This window comes from Trichosurus vulpecula, chromosome 9 (genome assembly GCF_011100635.1).
Source record: "Trichosurus vulpecula isolate mTriVul1 chromosome 9, mTriVul1.pri, whole genome shotgun sequence".
Taxonomy (NCBI): Eukaryota; Metazoa; Chordata; class Mammalia; order Diprotodontia; family Phalangeridae; genus Trichosurus; species Trichosurus vulpecula.
The window spans coordinates 115,459,423-115,483,380 of record NC_050581.1 but is presented as its reverse complement, the minus strand read 5'-3'; the positions used below and the strand labels follow the sequence as shown (position 1 = coordinate 115,483,380).

General features: G+C 44.1%; 1 protein-coding gene across 1 annotated transcript in view; it reads right to left on the bottom strand.

The window, feature by feature from the left end:
* Positions 1 to 23,958, bottom strand: part of OBSCN (obscurin, cytoskeletal calmodulin and titin-interacting RhoGEF) — a 330,114-nt gene that overhangs the window by 246,824 nt on the left and 59,332 nt on the right. Inside the window, exons 14-22 of the mRNA XM_036739619.1 lie at positions 22,735 to 23,010; positions 19,696 to 19,971; positions 17,690 to 17,956; positions 16,009 to 16,284; positions 13,584 to 13,859; positions 10,075 to 10,350; positions 6,958 to 7,233; positions 4,640 to 4,915; positions 1,207 to 1,482 (exon numbers count right to left, since the gene is read on the bottom strand). Coding sequence (XP_036595514.1) covers positions 1,207 to 1,482; positions 4,640 to 4,915; positions 6,958 to 7,233; positions 10,075 to 10,350; positions 13,584 to 13,859; positions 16,009 to 16,284; positions 17,690 to 17,956; positions 19,696 to 19,971; positions 22,735 to 23,010 — 2,475 coding nt within the window. The remainder of the gene's footprint in view (positions 1 to 1,206; positions 1,483 to 4,639; positions 4,916 to 6,957; positions 7,234 to 10,074; positions 10,351 to 13,583; positions 13,860 to 16,008; positions 16,285 to 17,689; positions 17,957 to 19,695; positions 19,972 to 22,734; positions 23,011 to 23,958) is intronic.

The window sequence follows — 23,958 nt, the reverse complement described above, 5'->3', positions numbered from 1 at the left end:
TATCTAGGGCACTGGGAAGCTATGTGACTTTCTCAGGGTCACACAGCACATTTAGTATGTGTATCCAAGGCAGAACTTGAACCCAGATCTTCCTCACTTTGAAGCTATCTATCTACATTATATCACCCTGCCTCTGTAGATTATAATAATAATATATGGGATTATAATTACCATTGTCATATGGTACATGTGATGCGTTCAAAATTAAAATAGGGCTTTTATCTGCAGGTTTCAGTCATTTGTGACACAGCTCCCCTCCAATTTGTGGTTCAGTAATTTTTCAGTTGTGTCTGACTCTTCATGACCCCATTTGAGATTTTCTTGGCAAAGATACTGGAGTGGTTTTCCATTTCCTTCTCCAGTTCATTTTATAGATGAGGAAACTTAGGCAAACAAGGTGAAGAAACTTGCCCAGTGTCACACAGCTAGTAAGCACCTGAGGCTAGATTTGAACTCAGGAAGAGGAGTCTTCCTGACTCTAGACCCAGTGATTTATCTACTGCCCCCACCTAGCTCCCCTTCAATAGCAAAGATAATGGAAGGTAAATTCTACTACAATCTAATTTATCTCTGTCAAGTGTAATGAATGGTCATGGATCTTAGCTCTTGGTCCTTACAGCACCAAGCCTCAAGCCAGAGGACCCTACCCCCCAACACACACACACCCTGAAGGCCTGGGACACTCTCTTAAGTGTCCTGGAGCCCCAACGTTCTGTTCCAACATCTAATCATGAAACCAAAAGCCAGATTCGACACCCCTCCCCAAGTTTCACCCCAATAAATGAGGTTTCAGACACCAAAGTTTTATGCAAAGATAGTCCTTCCTCTTCCTCATGTGGTCATTGATTTAACATTACATCACCCACTTAGAGAGCAATTGTTGCTAAATGGGGGGGGCCAACAGACAAGAGGATTTGTCTCTTTTGTCCTTATTCAGTCCTCCAATTACCCCATTTACCAGGATTGACAGAGTGGCTGCTAATGAAGCCTACTGAGCTGAGAATTCACTCAGACACTCAGATACTTTTTATCATGTTAATCACAATCTTGTGCTATTCTTCTGTTGTCTCTTTCTCATCTCTGCCTGTTAACCTAGGGTACACACATATGATATACTAGTTGTCACAAAGAGAAGCTCACAGGTGCCTCAAGTTTCCTCTCTAGCCAGACCTAAGCAACCACGAAGTGACCCTTTCAGTGACTGACCTTTGACCTCCAGATGGAAGGTGACTTTCTGGCCCCCGGCCTCACAGGTGTACTCCCCAGCATCTGCCTTCCCTGCCTGCTGTACCACCAGCTGGCGGCCCAGGCCCTTGGCCTCCACGTGCACCTTCTGGCTGGGGCTCAGCTTCTTCCCATCCTTGTACCAGGTCACCTCTGTCTGGGCCTGGGCCAGCTGGCAGCTCAGGGTGGCATTACTACCAGCCACAGCCTCCACCTTGTTCTGAGTCTGCTGCTCCTTGGCAAACACCACCACAGAATCTGCAGAAATATAAAGCAAAAGAATGATTGATGGAGGAGGGGAGTAATTCTTTAAGAAAGTCTTCCTTCTCTGAATTCTTCCTTCCATAACCTTTGTGGACCTATCCTGAAGGTGTACGGCCCAGTTTAAATGACCGTAGGGTGACTGGATGAGGAAATCAAATGCTTCCCCCAAGGCCCCTCTTTACTCTAGTTCTGACTGGACCACTTACCCTCTTCAATGTGCATCTTCCTGGGGCAGCAAGTAGAGCCCACTAACAGTAATCCAGGGGGTGCTTTTTGCTGTTCTTCTCCTAAGTGTCTTTAATGATTCTTGCCTTTCAAATGGAATGACCAGCAAAAAGGGATTTTTCATTGTTCTTTGTCTGAGTGCTTCTCAGCCCTAAGGTAATCAAGTGCCCCAGGACCCTGAGACTGGTATATAAGATCCAAGATTGGTATTTGTCTTTTGGGGCACACTCATGGAAGTAGTGTTGAGACTCTGGGCAAGCTGTAACTGCACCCCCCAGCTTTGCTAACCCAGATGTTGGCTTGTATTTGGTCTGTTTATAATGTATGTTTGTAATTTGTTTGTATTTGCTCTGAAGTTCAGGGTGCTGGCTTTTCCTCCTGAACTAAGTGAGTTATGTTTGTATGTGTGATTAAAGTGAGATTGTGTTACCCTTAAAGTTACTTTCTTTAGTAAAGCATATCAAAGAACTTGTGTTAGCAGCCTTCTGTGTGCTGTTGTCATTGGTCTTGCACAGCCAAAGTAGCTGCTAGCCAGATTGTGGTTACAAGCCCTGGGACGTGGGGCTACTTGATTGTAATCTGCTTCCTAGCACGCCTTGACCAAGTTCCTTCTCTGGTTTTCAGTGTCCTTCCTGATATGTTAAATCAGGAGACCAGAGGTTTAGAACTGGGACGAATCTCAGTGGTCAACTTGTCCAGCTCCTCCATTTCACACATGAGGAAGCTGAGGTTCAGACAGTTGAAGGGACCTGCCCAAGGTCACATGGATAGAAAGCTCTCCTTCCCCTGTGGCACATTATGCTGTGTAGGGCTCCTTTGAAATAATAATGCTATCTGCCATTTATGGAGCAACTCAAAGTTGACAAAGTTCTTGAGACCCATTAACTCCCTTGAGCCTCATAATAACAGCATGAGGTGGACACCAAAGGTGTGGTCACTTCACAGAAGGGCCAGACTGGACGAATGCTCAGCTCCCTTCTTGCTCTGAGACTGTGAGCATCTTCTCTGCTCTGACCCACCTCCTCCACAAAACCTTTCCTAGGCACTGCAATTTACACCAATGTCTCCTTCCTCTGAGTGTCTATGGCCCTGACTGCCCGGATCCCTCCTTTGGCAAGGGAGGTAATGTTGTGTACTACAAAGTGTTCGATTTGTAGTTGAAAGAGATGTGGGCTCAGGAGGACCTGAGTTCAAATCCAGCCTCAGACACTCGATACATTTACTAGCTGTGTGACCTTGGGCAAGTCACTTAACCCCAATTGCCCTGCCTTTACCCCTCAAAAAAAAAAGAGACGTGGGCTCACACTTTGCCTCCAAAACGGACCAGCTGTGTGACTGTAGACAAATCACTTAAACTTCTAGGCCTTGGATGTCTCGTCTTGTAAATGGGCATAATAAACCCTACCCTCCTGGCCTCATGGGACTATCTGGAAGATAAAATGAAACTGTCCATATGAAAATGCTCTAATTTTTAAGTCTGATAGAGATACAGGGATAGGCACTGGGCTTGGGATTTCACTGATACAGGCAACACATGGATGAGGAAAATCCCTTCACCAATGCAGGTTGGCACCTTCTCTGCTATCACTGGGCTATCTAGGGCACTGAGAAGCTATGTGACTTTCTCAGGGTCACACAGCACATTTAGTATGTGTATCCAAGGCAGAACTTGAACCCAGATCTTCCTCACTTTGAAACTATCTATCTATACATTATACCACCCTGACTCTATAGATCATAATAATAATATAAGAGATTATAATTATCATTGTCATATGGTACATTGATACATTCAAAATTAAAATAGGGCTTTTATCTGCAGGTTTCAGTCATCTGTGACACAGCTCCCCTCCAATTTGTGGTTCAGTCATTTTTCAGTTGCGTCTGACTCTTCATGACCCCATTTGAGATTTTCTTGGCAAAGATACTGGAGTGGTTTTCCATTTCCTTCTCCAGTTCATTTTACAGATGAGGAAACTGAGGCAAACAAGGTGAAGAAACTTGCCCAGAGTTACCCAGCTAGTAAGCACCTGAGGCCAGATTTGAACTCAGGAAGAGGAGTCTTCCTGACTCCAGGCCTGGTGCTCTATCCATGCACCACCTAGCTCCCCTTCAATAGCAAAGATAATGGAAGGTAAACTCTACTACTGCCTAATTTATCTCAGTCACATATAATGAATGGTCATGGATCCCAGCAATACCTCTATATATTTTCTATACCTCTCTGTGTATTTTTCTATGTGTCTATATCTGTAGGTCTCTCTTCCTTTCCTCTCCTCCCTTTATCTCTCTCACTCTTTCTGTCTTTCTCTTTCTCCTCCTCTTTCCTCCTCTCTTACAGCACCAAGCCTCAAGTCAGAGGACCCTTCCCCACCCCCCACCCACACACTCCGAAGGCCTGGGACACTCTCTTAAGTGTCCTGGAGCCCCAACGTCCTGTTCCAAAATCTAATCATGAAACCAAAAGCCAGCTTCGACACCTCCTTCCCAAGTTTCACCCCAATAAATGAGGTTTCAGACACCAAAGTTTTATGCAAAGATAGCCCTTCCTCTTCCCCATGTGGTCACTGATTTAACATTACATCACCCACTTAGAGAGCAATTGTTGCTAAATGGGGGTGCCAACAGACAAGAGGAATTGTCTCTTTTGTCCTTACTCAGTCTCCCAATTACCTCATTTACCAGAATTGACAGAGTGGCTATTAATGAAGCCTACTGAGCTGAGAATTCACTCAGACACTCAGGTCCTTTTTATCATGTTAATCACAATCTTGTGCTATTCTTCTGTCTCTTTCTCATCTCTGTCTGTTAACTCAGAGTACGCACATATGATATACTAGTTGTCACAAAGAGAAGCTCACAGGTGCCTCAAGTTTCCTTTCCAGTCAGAGCTAAACAACCAAGAAGTGACCCTGCAGTGACTAACCTTTGACCTCCAGATGGAAGGTGACCTTCTGGCCCCCAGCCTCACAGGTGTACTCCCCAGCATCTGCCTTCCCAGCCTGTTGCACCACCAGCTGCCGGCCTCGGCCCTTGGCCTCCACGTGCACCTTCTGGCTGGGGCTCAGTTTCTTCCCATCCTTGTACCAGGTCACCTCTGTCTGGGCCTGGGCCAGCTCACAGCTCAGGGTGGCGCTGCTACCGGCCACAGCCTGTACCTCATTCTGCACCTTTTGTTCCTTGGCAAACACCACCACAGATTCTGGAGAGGAGAAAAAAAAAATTGAGACACAAAGTGGTTTCTTGTGACATTTGTCACAGGAAGAAGCACTTCAGAAAGTTCCAAAATCTCAGATTTGGGAAGGAATCTCTGAGGTCATCTAGTCCCCTTCTGGAACAGTAATCCCCACTGAAGATAATCTGCAAAGTACTAAAGGGACAAAGCAGATAATCCATTTAAGGAGAGCAAAGAGGTGGATTGAATTTAAGATGCACGGTGTAGTTGTAAGAGCCTGGAATTAGAAGACCTTGGTTCAAACTCCAGCCCTGGAATTATCATTGAAAATTGTGTCCTTGGTAAGTTATTTCTCTTGAGTCTTGGTTTCTTCATCAAAAAAAATGGACAATAACTACTGTACTACCTACTTCTCAAAAGTTTTCTGTGAAATATATGAGATAAGATGCAATAAAATAACTACATAAAAACCAAGTATTTGTGAAAAAACAAACTACACATTTGTGCCATAAAAAGGCAGGTTGTCCCTAACAGCTACCCACTGCTGTCTGGAATGAAATACCAACGTGAAGAGTGAAAGCAGTAAAGGAGGGTCTCTCTTTCTCTAGGGGGTTGGGGAGGGGGTAGGATGCTCTCTCTCTGGCTCTTTACCGCTCGGTCTGTGTCTGTGTCTATAGGTCTCTCCTCCTTTCCTCTCCTCCCTATCTCTCTCTCATTATCTGTGTCTCTTTTCTCTCTTTCCTTTTCTTTCTGTCTCTCCTTGTCATTCTCTCTCTGTGATTCTCTCCTCTCTCTCCCTCTCCTCTTTTTTTTTTTCTCCTTCTCTCTTCTCATTCTCTCTCTTCTCATTCTCTCTCCTCTCATTCTCTCTCTCTTTGTCATTCTCTCTCGGTCTGTCTTTCCTCTCTCTCTCTCTCTCTCTCTCTCCTCCTCCTCCTCCCTCCCTCCCTCCCGCATTCCCTCTGTTATCTCACTCTCTAAAGGAGTGGGGTTGGTGACTCTTATAAAGGCAGCTAAGTGGCAGTACATCGAACACTACACCTGAAATCAAGAAGACCTGAGTCCAAATCTTGCCTCAGATACTTCCTAGCCGTGTGACCCTGGACAAGACTCTACCTCTGTTTGCCTCAGTGTCCTCTTCTGCAAAATGTGGATAATAATAGCATCTACCTCCCAGGGCTGTTGGGAGGGTCAGCGGAGAGAATGATTGTGACATGCTTAGCACAGGGCCTGACCCAGAGTAGGGGCTATATAAATGTTAGCTATGCTTACGGAGGTTTCTCCCCTTTCTGAGAGTTGACTCCAGCTTAGCAAGCTTGGGGACTATGGGAGAGGTATCTCTATTGCTACAACAATGCTGCTGCAGTCACCCTCCCTGCAAGCTTTAGCCTCCACTTGTCTCCCAGATGTCCTAGCTCACTGTACATGTGTACACAGAGAGGGGAGAACCTCAGCCTTTCTTCTCTGTTTCCCTTCTGTAGACATGCTTTCTCCACATGGATAAATGAGAGATCCCCAAAAGTGCACCCAGGCCCTTTGGGTCAACAGAAAGCCTCTGATACAAGAGCTACAGAATCATTCCCTTCTGGATGAATATTTGCAGATTTGTCTCTGAGCTAAAAATTCCTCAAAGTAAATACCATACGCTCCCCTCCGATGCCTCACCATAGCATGGAGATAACCTTGGATTCACAAAGATAGTTCTGGAAGGGCACAGATGATGCTAACATGGTGCAGAGGAGAACACAAGATTTAGAACCAGAAGGCCCGAATCTCACCTCTGCTCTGTGACATGGGCATATCTCAGAATCTCAGTTTTCTCTTTCATCATTTATAATGTTTACACTGCCTGCCTCTCATGTGGTTCTCAAAACGAATCTGCTCTACAAACCTTGATACACTACATAATATTATTATTATAAGTTGAAAAGTTTTGCACATCATCGTAAATGCTGAGGACCAGCCTAGCAAAATTCAGAGGGGTTCATCACCAGGAGACTGGGCATAGAGTGATGAAATTAGGGGCCACATCAATTTCTGAAGACCATCTCCTAAGGTGAGGAACTGACCTTTGACATCCAGACGGAAGGTGATCTTCTGGCCTCCAGCCTCACAGGTGTACTCCCCAGCATCTGCCTTCCCTGCCTGCTGTACCACCAGCTGCCGGCCCCGGCCCTTGGCCTCCACGTGCACCTTCTGGCTGGGGCTCAGTTTCTTCCCATCCTTGTACCAGGTCACCTCTGTCTGAGCCTGGGCCAGCTCACAGCTCAGGGTGGCGCTGCTACCGGCCACGGCCTCCACCTTGTTCTGAGTCTGCTGCTCCTTGGCAAACACCACTGCGGGCTCTGGGAAGAGAAGAATACAAAGCATCAAAGATAGTAGCTAAGAAAAAGAAAGGCTTCCCTCTGGTCCCCTAGGCCTGAGCAGAACAAAGGCGACCCTGGGATCCCAAAACATGACCATCCCTCATTCTCAGCATCTTCAGTATACAGACTAGATACGGAAAATATTGGTTGTTAAAACCTTCAAAGCTAAGGAATTTTCTAGCTGTAGAAAATAATGATTATGATTTATGTGTTCTCCATTCAAATGTTTTGGTGCCTCAATGTGCTGTGGAGGAAGCTCTGGGTTCTAAAAGGTTCTGCCAGTGGGGCACTAACCCTAAAATATCTGATCAAGTCAGAAAGTATGGATTCAGTATGGGTTTGTGACAGAGTGTGCATAAGCTAATAACTAACCCAAGTAAATGAGGAGACACTCATCAGCAGAGGATTATAGGGGATCTATACCCAGAGAAGAACTCTGAGATCACTGAAGATGTGTGAATAATGATAAGTAACCGTAATAACTCATCGATACAGTACTCTGCTTACAAGATTTGCATATACATTGCCTCGTTTAAGCCTCTCATTGAACCTATGAGATAGGTGCTATTATCATGCTCATTTTAGAGAGGAAACTGAGTCAGAGAGAGGTTTAGTTGCTTACCCAGGCTCTTATAGCTCGTGTCTGCCTGAAGTAAGATTCGAACCCATGTCTATGAACAGGAAAGAAGTTGAACTAATTATGTAGGGAGAATGCTAGACAAGAGATGGGCAGTACCATATTGTCAGGGGTGCACTGCAATTTTCATTGCGAGCATTAAAATCTCAGAAATGGTCAGATGCTAATTATAATAAAAATTAAAGTGTGAGTGAATACATTTCACACACCCCTGTACACTGCTATCCTAAAGGTATTAGAATAACCAGGGGAAGGACTGTGGTGCATTGAGTGGGCTCTTCTATGGAGACTATGTGTAAGGACATGGAGAAGCATTATATTGGACAAGAAAATGGGAGCGCCTGTAGGCACTGAAGGTCTTAAAAATGAATCAAGCAGTGCCACCTAGTGGTGAAGTGTGAGAGGACAGAAGCTTGCTGTGGTTGCTAAGCGACCTGCCCCAAGTAGGATGCTGCCCAGTTTTGTTAGAGATAGTGAGGCTAAGTGCCTGGCTTCTGGTGAAACAGCCAGTATGTCAGAAGTCACAGTTATCATTTATACAAGGCCATGAGTGATTTACAAAGTGCTTTCCTGACAACTACCCCTTGTGGGGATCTAAGTGTAATATGTTTTTAGACTCATTTTACAAATGAGAAAACTGAAGCTCACAGAGGTGGATTGACTCACCCAGGGTCATACAGCTAATAAATGTAGAAGTCAGGCTACGAACCCAAGAATTCCCTGACTTCATGTCCATTTTACCAGGTCCGTAGATCTAGAGCTAGAAAGGACCTTAGAAGTCAAGTCCTTTCCCTTCATTTTACAGATAAGGGAACGAGACTTACAAGGCTGTGTTAACTTTCTACCTTTCCCATCTTCTCATGCCTCCCACATACTCCGCGATCCAGGGACACTGGCCTCCTTGCTGCTCCTTGCACAAGACGCTCCTGACTTTGACTGTTTTGTCTCGCTATCCCCTATGCCTGAGACCCTCTCCTTCCTCACCTCCACCTTCTTCCCAGGCTGCCTTCAAATCCCAGCTAAAATCTACTTTCTGAAAGAAGCCCTTCCCAACCCCTTTTATAAAAGGCTAGTGCCTTCCCTCCACTGATCATCTCCAATTTATCCTGTCTGTATCTTGTTTGTCCATAGTCATTTGCAAATTGTCTCTCCCATTAGATTGTGGGCTCCCTGAAATCAGAGATTCTTTGTTTTGCCTTTTTTTTCTGGTATCCTCAGCTTTTAGTACAGTTCCTGACACATAGTAGGAGCTTAATAAATATTTGTTGATTTAACTTGCCCATGTTCAAACAACTATTAAATGCCAGAGGCACAATCTGAACCCAGGTGCTCCAAGTTGGGAAGTCTGTCCACCGTGTCCTGCTATCTCTTAGCATTCTCTCCACTGCCACGTGCAGTCTCTCTGTCTCCATCATATGTGATGGCAAAGATTAGGGAAGTTTTGGAGATACGGGTATTTGACTAGTCTTGGGCATCCACATGCTACTAGGATACCATATGTACTATATATATACATGATAAATATATATATATATATATATATACATAGTATATATATACTGAGACACCATATATACTAGGACATTAGAGCCCAAGACACCATGTATAATTCTTTCCTGCACAGCCAAAGTTATAAAGACCTCTAAACAGCAAGATAGGAAGAAGACAAATGTTGCTTCTAAAGACAAACAACTTTGAAAGAAGTAAGCACTCTGAGCAACATAAGGATCAACCACATGACTCCAAAGCCTGGATGATAAAGCATGTTACCTAGCTCCTGACAGAGAGGGGATGGACTCAAGGTGAAGAATGAGAAAATGTTTTGGACATGGCCAATTTAGAAATGTTTTCCTTGATTATACATATTTGTTAAAAAGATTCTGTTATTCTTTTTTTCAGTATTGGTCAGGATGGGGTGGAAGGGGGAAGGAGAGAAAATAGATTTTTGTTGATTAAAAAAATTAATTTAAAAAATGAAAATAAAATCAGCAAAACCTTTTTAAAAAAATTAAAGAATGTACATGTCAGGGGGACTGAGGGCGATACTATGGGCCAGGCAGGACTTGAGAAAGAGGTTTATGGAAAGAAATACAAATTACAGTCAGAACTGAAAGGGTATCTAGACTATATATAACTCCCCCAATGGAGTTGGAATGCTTTTATGAACCCCTGGAGAAGCTGACCTTTGACATCCAGATGGAAGGTGACCTTCTGGCCCCCGGCCTCACAGGTGTACTCCCCAGCATCTGCTTTCCCTGCCTGCTGCACCACCAGCTGCCGGCCCCTGCCCTTGGCCTCCACGTGCACCTTCTGGCTGGGGCTCAGTTTCTTCCCATCCTTGTACCAGGTCACCTCTGTCTGGGCCTGGGCCACCTCGCAGCTCAGGGTGGCGCTGCTACCAGCCACAGCCTCCACCTTGTTCTGAGTCTGCTGCTCCTTGGCAAACACCACTGGAGGCTCTGGGATAGGAACAAACATACGGAGGATCAAAGAACTAATTCATTTTCTAGAAATTGAAGGCTTGAGTCAGAGCAGTTCTCAAAATGGATATATACCACATGGTAGATGACACTATCATGAAGTGTGAAACTATCACCAGGCCTGACAAGCTATTGGCAGTAAGTGGACAATAGAAGGAGTTGAAGAATTCTGGGAAAGTCAGGTGTCTACAAGTATCAGAGGAGGTATAATTTGGAACAGCCCATTTGACAGGTTAGAGCTGTAATCTTGTCTGTTTTGGTCTTTTTTGCCCCAGAGGACAGAGCTAAGAACAATGGGCAGAAGTTTTCAGGGAAGTAGATTTAGATTTGATATCGGGAAAAATTCCCAGAGCTATCCAAAGGTGAGATGGGTCGCTTTTTGAGGGGTAATGGGTTCATCTTCATTGGTAATCTTAAAGAAAAGCCTGGATCCTCATTGGGTAAAGCGAATTGACATAGAGATTCATGTTTTTTAGCTGACAACTGAAGCCACTTCTAACCGTGCAGTACCGTAATCCTACCATTCTCTTCTCTACTTAACCATGTAGACGGTTCCAAAAGTCTTAGTGCAGATTTAAACTATTACAGCTATGTTAGTATTTATTATTAAAGCTATTTTATTTAAGCTTTAATAGCTTAAAACTACACCAAGACTTTTGGGACACTGTACACGGGGAACTCCATTATCCACACTAACTGAGGAGAGTGATGCCACTTTGGCTTCCAAAGCTCACTTGAATCCAGCTTTGGAATGTGAGCTGTGAATTAACTGTCTGTAGCAATTTCTCTGTCCAGGTGTCCATGCAAACAGCAACTTGCAGGCCAAGAATGGTGTGGCTAACCCGAAAGTGTGGCTCACCTGAGACATTTAGCAATTTTTTTAAAAACTCGATTCATTAAACAGCATAAGAAGAACTGACCACCTACAATTTCTGGCTATGTGGCCAAATTCGGGTCAATGTCTAGTTTTCTCTGATTTTGTTAAAATACACACACACACACACACACACACACACACAGAGGCTGGGGGAAAATAAAATGTTAAATAAAAGCTTAAAAATCCTTAAAATGTAACTTTGAAAAATTAAATTACATTAAAAAATATATATGTGGGAACACTGAGAATGAACATTAGGAATGGAAAGCTGGCACCTGAAATGAGATATTCCCTAGCTGAATACCCCACAAACTTCTCAAGAATACTCACACAGCTTAACAATAATCAACTATGAAAGACTTAGCTACTTTGATTAATACAATGATCCATAACAATTCCAAGGGCCTCAAGAAAAATCCTTTCCACCTCCAGAGAGAGAACTGAGGTACCCTGAGTGCAGATTGAAGCATATTTTTTCACTTTATTTTTCTTGCTTTTTTTTTGGCAACATGACTAATAAGGAAATATGTTTTGCATGACTTCGTATGTATAATGGGTACAGTATTTCTTGCCTTTCCAATGGGTGGGGGAGGGAGTGTAGAGAGGGAGAGAATTTGGAACTGAAAATAAAATACAAAAAAATTAACAGTGAAAAAAAAATACTTTTATATCTTAAATACCAGCATTTTCACTGCCTTGGCTCTGTCCACCTAGTAGCAGTGTAACCTTAAGTGACTCAGTTCTCTCTGGGCTTCAGTTTCTCCCTATTTAAAATGGAAGAAGCCGATTAGATGACACATAAGGGCTCTTTTCACTGGGAACAGATCTTGAGGGCCTGTGATTCTGTGACTCAGTCAGAATTGATCAGTGGTTACCAATAGACCCAGAATAACACTTCCATATGGAAGATGCTGAATAAAGCTGTAAGGCCTTCATTAGATTGGAAGCTCTTTGAGACCAGGGCCCATCTTTTGCCTATTTTTGTATTCTAAGCACTTAGCACAGTGCCTGGCATATAGTAGATATTTAATAAATGCTTATTGATTTACTGATGAAAGAAACTGATGGGGCTGTTTCTACATTACTGCTTTTAAAAATCTTATTTTTTGTAATAGTTTGACTGCTGTTACATCTAGGGTTGTTTTTCTGATTAGGTGGTCCTTTACTGAAAATTAGCAGCAAAATTAAAAAAAAAATTCCTAGAGAAAAAGACTTAAGAAGGGAGAGAAGCAAACAAGATGTTTGCCTTTCTATCTTATTAAAGTTAATTATTTTTGTTGTTGTTTTAACAGGACCTTATTTCACTGATATAGAGAACTTCCAGGGAAAAATTCCCTCTACCAATGCAGAAGTTGTTCTGCCGGTGACAATCTCAGGGAGCTGCCCAGGGCACAGAGATTAACTGACTTTTGCAAGGTCAGTATGTGTCAAGGGCAGAACCTGAAGTCAGGCCTTTCTGACTCTGAGACTCTCTGGCTCTCTGATCCACTTTACCTCAGTGCCTCTCAAAAGTTAATATATGCATTTAAAAAAATGCTGCAATAATAAGGTTTTGAGTTTGCAATAACAAAGTTTCATGAGAAGTGGCCTAGCATGGTGGAAAGAGCACTGGATTTGGAGTTAGATGGTCAAATCCTTCCTTAGTACTTGGTAGCCTTGGTCAAGTCATCTAAGTCTCTGGGCCTTGATTTCCTCACAAGTAGCAAAATAAGGAGCGCAGCTAGCTGGCACAGTGAGTGCCAGGCCTGGAGTCAGGAAGACCGGAGTTCAAATCCGGCCTCAGACACTTACTAGCTGTGTGACCCTGGGCAACTCACTTAACCTTGTTAGTCTCAGTTTCCTAATTTGTAAAAATAAGGTGGAGAAGGAAATGGCAAACCACTCCAGCATCTTTAAAAGCAAACCTCAAATGGGGTCATGAAGAACCGAACACAACTTGAAGAACAAAAAGCAAAATCGACTAGATCTACCATGCTACATGTACATAATTTTTTAAAAATTCTTTTTTGTGTATATTTGGTTTTGTTGGTGGTGGCTAAGGTTAGAGTAACTTAAAGAATGAAAAAACCATGGATGCCCCTGTCCAGGACTCCTATTAGCATTTAGATCATCTGGGTCCAACTTTATGGTTTTAAAGAGGAGGAAAGTGAAATTCAGAGAGACCGATCAATTTGTCCAAATAGTAAGGAACAAACTTGGGTTTCTCTCAGTCTTTCTAAAGCATTATGTTGCCTCACATCCTCAGAGTTTCCAGGCTATTGGTGACACACACAAATCTATCTACACACACTCAAATCAGAAGGAATTGTGATTCCCCAGATTCAAGGCAACTGACCTTTGACGTCCAGGTGGAAGATGACCTTCTGGCCCCCGGCCTCACAGGTGTACTCCCCAGCATCTGCCTTCCCTGCCTGTTGCACCACCAGCTGCCGGCCTCGGCCCTTGGCCTCCACATGCACCTTCTGGCTGGGGCTCAGCTTCTTCCCATCCTTGTACCAGGTCACCTCTGTCTGGGCCTGGGCCAGCTCACAGCTCAGGGTGGCACTGCTACCGGCCACGGCCTCCACCTTGTTCTGAGTCTGCTGCTCCTTGGCAAACACCACCGGGGGCTCTGGGAGGAGAGGAACATAGGGTTAGAGACAACAGCTTGGAGACAAGGCTATTTTCATCTCCACCAGTGGAGCTGGGTCAAGTAAAACAGATTTGAGATGATGAGAAGTTGAATCCTTTTTTATTCCTCCTGCTATAGGAGATCCTTACTTCAGCAGTCTCTTATGCCTGTTAAATCATTAGTTTGCATAGGTTTTGCTCTAGCTTGTAGTATATTCTTTGGAGGACAGATCTTTAAAGATGCAAGTTTCTTGTCATTCAGAAAGGCTGGGGAAGCAGGAGGAGATTTGAATCTCATGGAGCCTCAGTTTCTTCATCTATAAAATTGGGATAATCATACTTGCATACCATACCTCACAGGGTGGGTGTCAAAATCAAATGAGTTAATGTATATAGAATATTCTGGAAGCCTGAAAGTGTTAGATAAATCAATGGATCGCTCAACAAGAATTTAGTTATTAAGTGTGCCAGGCACTGCTGGATTCAAAGAAAATGCAGAATTATCTCCCCCCTCAAGGAACTAACATTCTAATGGGGAGAAAGGAGAGGAGGGAGGACAATATATCAAAATCATAACAGACCAGATAAATATAGGAGATAAAGGTGAGGGGTAGGGTAGGGAAGCAGGGCCCTAGCAGCTGGGAGGACCAGGAAATGATTCCTAAAAGGTGGCACTTGAGTTGAGTCTTAAAAGAAGCAAGAGACTCTAAGAGTTGGAGGTTGGGAGGGAAAGCATTCCAGGCATAGGGAACAGTCAGTGCAAAGACATGGAGGTAGGAGATGAAATTTTGTGTTTGAGGAACAAGTAGAGCTATGTGACTGGACCATAGAATATACATGGAGGGGAGTGTGTTATTGGAAAGGTAGGAAGGGGCCAGGTGGGGAAGACATTTAAATGTCAAACGAAGGCCTCTGTATGTGATCCTGGAGGCAAGAGGAAATCACTGGAATTTATTGGTCTATGATTGAGGAAAATCACTTTGGCAGCTCTCTGGAGGATGTGGGGAGAGATTTGAGTCAGGGAGACTCGGGCTATTATAAGACAAGGCAATGATGATCTAATCTGAGCTCACTCAAGCTAGGAGTGATGAGGATGGTAGCTGTAGGAGCAGAGAGAAGGTGTGGTCAATTTGAGGCGCCATAATCTCCTTTGCCTGGCATTAAAGGCCTTCTACAAGATGGTGCTGTCCTTCTTTTCCAGTCTTTTCTCATACCTCCACACACCCCAAGCCACCCAAATGGACCCTGGGCTCCTGCCTCTACCCAGAAGGTTAAATTCCTACCTACCCTTAAAGCCCCTCTCAGCTGCCATCTCCCCTAAGAAGCCCCTGCTGATCCTCTCGGTGGTAAAGGCCTCCTTCATCGTACCTCACATGTAACATTCAAATTTGATGCTACGTGTTGTAAGCTGGCCAAATCCAGTTTAACAGGCATGGCCCCAGCCCCCTCTCCCCTATATATCCCTGGAGGAGAAGGCTTAGGTGACCTGGAGACCAGGCGTTGATTGTTTCTCCCTCCCCAACTGCTTCCTTCCTATGGCACAGTTAGAGTTAAGTTTCTTGGGACCTTGCCCCTGATGCCTTATTCCTTATTAGGCAATTGAGAAAATAGGAAGGAAGGAAATAAGCAATTATTAGGCACCTACTACGCCAGGCATTTCACCAATATTGCCTCATTTGATCCTCACCACAACCCTGGGAGATAGGTGCTATCATTGTCCTGATTTCACAGTTGAGGAAAGTGAGATAGAAAGTAGTTAAGTGATTTGTCCAGGGTCACACAGCTTGTTGGCATTTGAGGCTGGATTTGATATCAAGTCTTCCTGATTTCAGGCCCAGGGTTCGACCCACTGCATTACCTAGCTACCTCTAGGGGTACAGAGGAAAATGATTGGCCCAGGCCCCCTAATGCCAAGTATTCTTGGCACTGTACCCCGCTGCCATCTTCTCGTGGCTTCATGGGGATGGAGATAGAGGGAAGGAAAGGGGATGAGGGAAGAAGGGAGACGATCATTAGTGCCAGGATATGGCGCAGAAATAATTCTATCAGATCATGTGAAGCATTTGCTGCCCTTTCCAGGCTCTAAGTGATAGATATCCTGATTCTCTCCCTGAAGCACAATGGGCCAAGCCCGCTGCCCAAGGACTGACCTTTGACATCCAGACGGAAGGTGACCTTCTGGCCCTCGGCCTCACAGGTGTACTCCCCAGCATCTGCCTTCTCCGCCTGCTGCACCACCAGCTGCCGGCTCCGGCCCTTGGCCTCCACATGCACCTTCTGGCTGGGGCTCAGTTTCTTCCCATCCTTGTACCAGGTCACCTCTGTCTGGGCCTGGGCCAGCTCACAGCTCAGGGTGGCACTGCTGCCGGCCACGGCCTCCACTTTGTTCTGAGTCTGCTGCTCCTTGGCAAACACCACTGTGATCTCTGGAGGAAAAAGATGAAGTCAGAGAATCCAAATGAACTATCAGATTGTTTCTGTCTAAATCTGTAGCACTGGATAGAAAAGGCAACTTTGGGTTCTAAAGGAACACATTCATTCATTCAGTAACCCGACAAACATTTGTTAAGTATAGAATGCCTTGTGCTTGGTGCTGGGGATACAGAAGTAAACAAAACACAGACCCTTCTCTCAAAAAGCTTAATATCCAATTGCGATGGGAGGGGGCAGGGAGAGGGAGACACTAGACCCCGGGAGGTATTAGGAGGGATTTCAGGAGGGAGAGATCACTTCATGCTGGAGAGAAGGGGTAAGGAGAGGGTCAGAGAAAATGGTACCTGAGCCAGGCTTCAAAGGAAAAGTAGAAAGGACATCAACGGATGGAGATGGGGTAGGGAGGGGTTCATTCTAGGCAAGGGAGATGGAATGAACAAAGGAATGGATGGAGACAAGGGAGAGGGCTTTCCATTTTGGTGGCAAGGATAGAATAAATGAAGGAGACTAGTATGAGATAAGTCTGAAAACTGGACACCATCCATTGTCAGGATACTCTAAACAAATTTTGTTTTGTTTTGTTTTGTGTTAATGGGGTGGATGCATAGAATATTGAGTCACTTTACAGAAACAAACGATTTAGGATTATGAAATTTTCAGGCTGGAGGGCTTCAGAGGACAAAAGGGGTTTACTACAGCCTAAATCCATTAATTGTAAATAGCTATAGAAAAAAGGGGTTCAAAACCATCCACTGACATTTACCAGCACCTGTCTCTGCCCCAGACTAGACACAATCGATATTCCATGCGGAGCTTGAGGGCAGAGGACTGGGGCATTGTCATCTCCCTGATTTTAGGAACAAAGGTTCTAAAAGTTAAGAATGTAGCCTGTGCTTGCCTTAGTTCTGTAGGCTGCTGTGTCACCCTGCTAATCCACACTGGGTTGTCAGTTTCCTAAAATGCCTAAGTCTTTTCACTAAGTAATGCTAAAGCTCCCCATCCTGTACTTGTTCAGAACACACATTTAAGGTTAATCTGCATTATTAATACTTTTTCTGTCACTTTCTTAAATCAATAGTACAATAAATCAAGCCCTGATCTGCAGCATCTGCCCACTTTCAAGGGGTAAGATTTTAGGGGCACCTAGGTGGCTCAATGAATAGAGTGCCAGGCTTGGCATCAGGAAGACCTGAGTTCAAATCTGGCCTCAGTCACTTAACCCTAGGCAAGTCACTTAACCCTTTTTGCCTCAATTTCCTTATCTGTAAAATGAGCTAGAGAAGAAAATGGCAAACCTTTTCAGTATCTTTGCCAAGAAAGCCCCAAATTGTGTCATGAAGAGTTGGACATGACCTATTAGAATGCATTAAAATTCTCCCTCCTTCCAGAGCAACTTACCTTTGACATCCAGGCGGAAGGTGACCTTCTGGCCCCCGGCCTCACAGGTGTACTCCCCAGCATCTGCCTTCCCTGCCTGCTGCACCACCAGCTGCCGGCTCCGGCCCTTGGCCTCCACATGCACCTTCTTGCTGGAGCTCACTTTCTTCCCATCCTTGTACCAAGTCACCTCTGTCTGAGCCTCGGCCACCTCACAGCTCAGGGTGGCACTGCTACCGGCCACAGCTTCCACCTTGTTCTGAGTCTGCTGCTCCTTGGCAAACACTTCTGGGAAGGGGATGAACACACAGGGTCAAAGACATACCACACAGGGCACTAATTCACTTTCCGGAAACTCAATGTGTAATTTTTAGGCCAGATGTTAGACTCTGGCACCCTCTGGTGAAGTGTGAGATTACAGCCGGCTCTGATAGGTGTATTTAAACAAGAGAAGCCACAAGAAAGAGTTAAGTTCTAAGGACTGCAAGGGTAGGATAAAAAAGAGCCTCCAATATGATGGATTTTCCCAAAGGCTGGTGGGAGGAACACGGTGAGAATTCCAGAGCCAAGACTGCACTACAGAAGACTAAAAAGGTTTCAAGGAAAAAAATGAACAGCCAGTAGCAACAACCATAAAGTTTTCTGTTCTGTACGAGAGGCAGTTTCATTAAATGATCAAGGTTCTTTCCTGTTCTGATAGTCTAAGTTCTATTTTTAAATATGCCTCCCAGCTCTAACATTCCATGTTCCAAGGTCCCTCCCAGATCTAACATTCTATGTTCCAAGGTCCCTTCCAGCTCTAACATTCTATGTTCTAAAATCCCTCCCTGCTCTGACATTTTAAGTTCTATGTTCTATGTCCCTTCCAAGTCTAACATTGTATGTTCTAAGGTCACTTCTAATGCTCTCTGTTCTAAGCTCCAACATTCTATATTCTGTCTACTTTTAATAAGCAGAAACATCACCTAACATGCTATAGGACTACTTCCCCTCTTACCCTTGTCCTTAAAATTAAAAGTTTAAAGGATTTCTAAGGAAATCTGCTGTTGTTGTCATTTTCAGTTGTGTCTGACTCTTGGTCGTCCCATCTGGGGTTTTCTTGGCAAAGATACTGGAATGGTTTGCCATTTCCTTCTCCAGATCATTTTACAGATGAGGAAACTGAGACAAATAGGGTTAATGACTTACCCAGGGTCACACAGCTAATAAGTGTTTTAAGTCTGATTTGAACTCAGGAAAATGAATCTTCCTGACTCCAGTCCTGGCACTCTATCCGCTAAGCCACCGAGCTGCCCTAAGGAAATCTAAGGATTTCCACTTCTGTTTTGTTTTGAAGTATGAGAATGCATGCCTAATTTTATCATAGGAGGTAACTGGAAAGATGGATTCCCTTTGCATTTCCCTTGACCCCATCTTTCCCACATATCCAATCAGTTGTCAGGTCTCACTGGTTTTACCTCTATACCAGCTGTCCCATCCATTTCTGCTCCCAAAGCCACCAGCCTGGTTCAGGGCCTCATCACCTCTCAAAGAACCTCTTTCAAATTCATACTCCTTATAGCTCTGAAATGGATTTTCTTGAAGCCCAGGCCTGGCCAAGCCACTCCCCTACTTAATAAACTCTGGTGGTTCTCTATTACCTCTGAAATAAAATACAAACTCTTCTGGGATTCAAAGCCCTTCACGACCTGGCCCCAGTTAGTGATGTACTTGAAACACAACTGGCTTCTCTGGGGACAGAAATGGACACACGGCACAACTTTCAGTTTAATTCTAATAATACATTAGCAATTTCTCCATTGCTTTTTAAAGGAAAGTCCTGATCTGTAGCAATTGTCAATTTCCAAAGTGTAAATGCTGGAGGGAAGGAAAGGGGATGAAGGAAGAAGGGAGATAACCATTAGTGCCCAGGACGTGGCACAGAGATAATGCTATCAGACCACGTGAAACATTTGCTGCCCTTTTCAGGCTAGACGTGATGCTCTGCTTCTCATCCTGAAATACAAGCCCGCTGCCCAAGGACTGACCTTTGACATCCAGACGGAAGGTGACCTTCTGGCCCCCGGCCTCACAGGTGTACTCCCCAGCATCTGCCTTCCCTGCCTGCTGCACCACCAGCTGCCGGCCCCGGCCCTTGGCCTCCACGTGCACCTTCTGGCTGGGGCTCAGCTTCTTTCCATCCTTGTACCAGGTCACCTCTGTCTGGGCCTCAGCCACCTCACAGCTCAGGGTGGCATTGCTACCGGCCACAGCTTCCACCTTGCTCTGAGTCTGCTGCTCCTTGGCAAACACCAGCACAGATTCTGGGAAGGGGATGAACACACAGGTCAACGACATAACTTTCCAGAAAGTCAATGAGTAATTTTTAGGCCAGATGTTAGACTCTGGCACCCTCTGGTGAAGTGTGAGATTACTGGTGGCTCTGATAAATGTATTTAGACAAGAGAAGCCACAAGACAGAGTTAAGTTCTAAGGACTTCAAGGGTAGGATAAGAGAGAGTCTCCGATGTGATGGATTTTCCCAAAGGCTGGTGGGAGGAACACAGTGAGAATTCCAGAGCCAAGACTGCACTACAGAAGACTAAAAAGGTTTCAAAGAAAAAATAAACGGCCAGTAGCAACAGCTATAAAGTTTTCTGTTCTGTACAATGAGAGGCAGTTTCATTAAATGATCAAGGTCCTTTCCTGTTCTGATAGTCTAAGTTCTATTTTTAAATATGCCTCTCAGCTCTAACATTCCATATTCTAAAGCCCCTCCCAGATCTAATATTCCATGTTCCAAGGTCCTTTCCAGCTCTAACATTCTATATTCTAAAATTCCTCCCTGCTCTGACATTCAAAGTTCTATATTTAAATATGCTTCCCAGCTCTAACATTCCATGTTCCAAGGTCTCTCCTAGATGCTAACATTTCATGTTCTAAGGTCCCTTCCAGCTCTAACATTCTATATTCTAAAATCCTTCCCTGCTCTGACATTCTAAGTTCTATGTTCTTATGTCCCTTCCAGTTCTAACACTGTTATATTCTAAGGTCACTTCTAATGCTTATAAAAATGCTCTCTGTTCTAAGCTCTAACATTCTATGTTCTGTCTGCGTTTAATAAGCAGAAATATCACCTACCATGCCCTTAACCTTGTCCTTAAAATCAAAAGTTTAAAGGATTTCTAAGGAAATCTGTTGTTGTTCAGTCGTTTTCAGTTGTGTCTGATTCTTAGTAGTCCCATCAGGGGTTTTCTTGGCAAAGATACTGAAATGGTTTGCCATTTCCTTCTCCAGTTCATTTTACAGATGAGGAAACTGAGGCAAACAGGGTTAATGACTTACCCAGGGTCACATAGCTAATAAGTGTCTGAAGTCTGATTTGAATTCAGGAAAATGAGTCTTCCTGACTCCAGTCCTGGCACTCTATCCCCTGAGCCACCGAGTTGCCCTAAAGAAATCTAAGGATTTCCACTTCTGTTTCGTTTTGAAGTATGAGAATGCATGCCTGATTTTATCATAGGAGGTAACTGGAAAGATAGATTCCCTTTACACAGAAAGCCTCCCACTTTCCTTGACCCCATCTTTCCCACACATCCAATCAGTTGCCAGGTCTCGTTGGTTTTACCTCTACACCAGCTGTCCCATCCATTTCTGCTCCCGAAGCCACCAGCCTGGTTGAGGGCCTCATCACCTCTCAGAGAACCTCTTTCAAATCCATACTCCTTACAACTCTGAAAGGGATTTCTTGAAGTATAGGCCTGGCCAGGTCACTCCCCTACTTAACAAACTCTGGTGGTTCTCTATTACCTCTGAAGTAAAATACAAACTCTTCTAGCATTCAAAGCCCTTCACAACCTGGCCACAGCTAGTGAGGTACTTGAAACACAACTAGCTTCTCTGGGGGCAGAAATGGACATGGGACACAACTTTTAGTTTAATCTGTATCATTAGCATTTTCTCCATTGCTTTTTAAATCAACAAAACAGTAAATCAAGTCCTGATTTTTAACAATTGCCAATTTCCAACATGTAAATGCTCACCTTGAAAATTTAATAACTGGCTTTTACAAGCCAACTCAAGCTGCCTCCAGAATACCCTTGGCTACAGCATGTTTCTTCCACTTTTTCTATAGTGTTCCCCTTCATCCGTTCTACAGTCCTCGCTTATCTCCATGCCTTTCATCTGGCTTTCTGTCCCCCAAACCTGGAAGACTCTCCCTTCTCACTCTCTCTTCTTAAAACCCCTCACTTCCTTGAAAATTTAGCTCAATCCTTACCCTCTAAGTGAAGCTCTTCCTGATGCCTCCCCATAAACAACTAATGCCTCTGCCCACTGCCCCCAGTTATCTGGTATCTGTTTTCTTATATTTGTATGTAATTTTATATGTACAGGCTTACTCTGGCTGAATGTAAGCTTCTGGAGGACAGGGATTGTTTCTGTCTTCCTAGTACCCAGCGTAGTTACTGCACCTAATAAATGTTTGTTGATTGATTGAGTAAACGAACAATGTATTACTTCTGTTTTCCTGATTTTCTTTGCATGAAGACTATAGCAATTGTGCCTCGGTTAGTCTATAGTCCCTTCCTCCAGCTTCCTACAGTCAGGGCACCAAAAAGCATCAGAGACCTCGAGAGAGTGAGATAAGACAAGCAGAAGAGTACAGATGATTTATTGATAAGGGTTCCTAGCGTGTAGAGCCAGAAAGAACACTAAAGATGACCCCATCTGACCCTTTTATTGTACAGATGAGAAAATGAAGGTACAAGGTCCAGACAAATGGCAGGTGTATAACCAAAGTTATAGATACAGTAATAGGCAGGGATGAGATTTGAACTCACACCCTCTGACTGTAAACCCAGTGTGTTTTTTCCACTGTGCTGTAAGAGGATGGGTAGAGAAAGCACAGGGTAAAGAAATAGTAGCAGTCCCAGAGTTTCTAGACCATAGTTAAACTTTCTAGCTCGTGCATACAGGCATGTCCCCTCCTCCCTCAACATACAGACACACACACACACACACACACACACACACCCCTACCGGGAACAGAATGCATTAAAATTGCACCTTTTTCCAGAACAACTTACCTTTGACATCCAGATGGAAGGTGACCTTCTGGCCTCCAGCCTCACAGGTGTACTCCCCAGCATCTGCCTTCCCTGCCTGCTGCACCACCAGCTGCCGACCCCGGCCCTTGGCCTCCATGTGCACTTTCTGGCCGTGGCTCAGTTTCTTCCCATCCTTATACCAGGTCACCTGTGTCTGAGCGTCAGCCACTTCACAGCTCAGGGTGGCACTGCTACCAGCCACGGTCTCCACCTTGCTCTGAGTTTTCTGTTCCTTGGCAAACACTACCACAGATTCTAGAAAAGGGAAGGCAAAACACATGGGAGACAAAGACACAGACCACAGAGCACTAAGTCACTTTCCAGAAGCTGACATTTTGTAGGTGAGTAATTTTAAGACCAGAGCACAATATTAGACACTATCACCCTATAAGAAATTGAGGCTATAATTTATGAACCAGACTATTATTATTTGCAGATAAAGGTGCAAAAAAGATAAGTATTCTCATTTCCATAGCACTTTAGGGGTTATAAAGCACTGTCCTAACCACACCCCCACTGCAACCCCAGGATTTGAATCAATGTCTCCTGACTCCAAGTCCGTAACTCCTTTTGCTACAACTCTAGGGATTATAAGAGCATGACCAAGGGCATCCCTGATTTAGGAGAATTTCCTCTAGGTTGGCGGGAGTAGCACAGAAGGAATGCTAAGACTGGAAATAGCTATAAAGTTCTAAAAATGCTGCAAAAAGAAGTTGAACTGCCTGTAAGGCAACTACTCCGTTTCTTTCTGTGTAAAACATGTGGTTGTATGGAATGTTCTCCAAGGTCCTTCCTTATTCTTTTATTCTATGATTCTATGTCTACTTTCAGTAGAAAGAATATTGCCCCTAGCATGCTTTGGAACTGACTGCTGTCTCTGTCCCTTTCTTTTCAAATGTTCTAAATTAAGGTACTAGGGTATTGTTCTTCTGCTGTAAAAATTTATGTATGTCTGATTTTATAATCAAGTCATGTCAACAAGACTTATTATGCATTTATCATGTACCAGGTGCTATACTAAGCACTGGGGATACAAAGAAAGGCAAAAAACAGTCCCTGCCCTCGAAGGAGCTTGTAGGTTCCAATGGGGAAGATAACAGGCAAATAACTATGTCATTTATATAATTTATATAACAAGACATATACATTTATGTATATATGTGTGTATACAATGTATGATGTGTATATATATATGTATATACA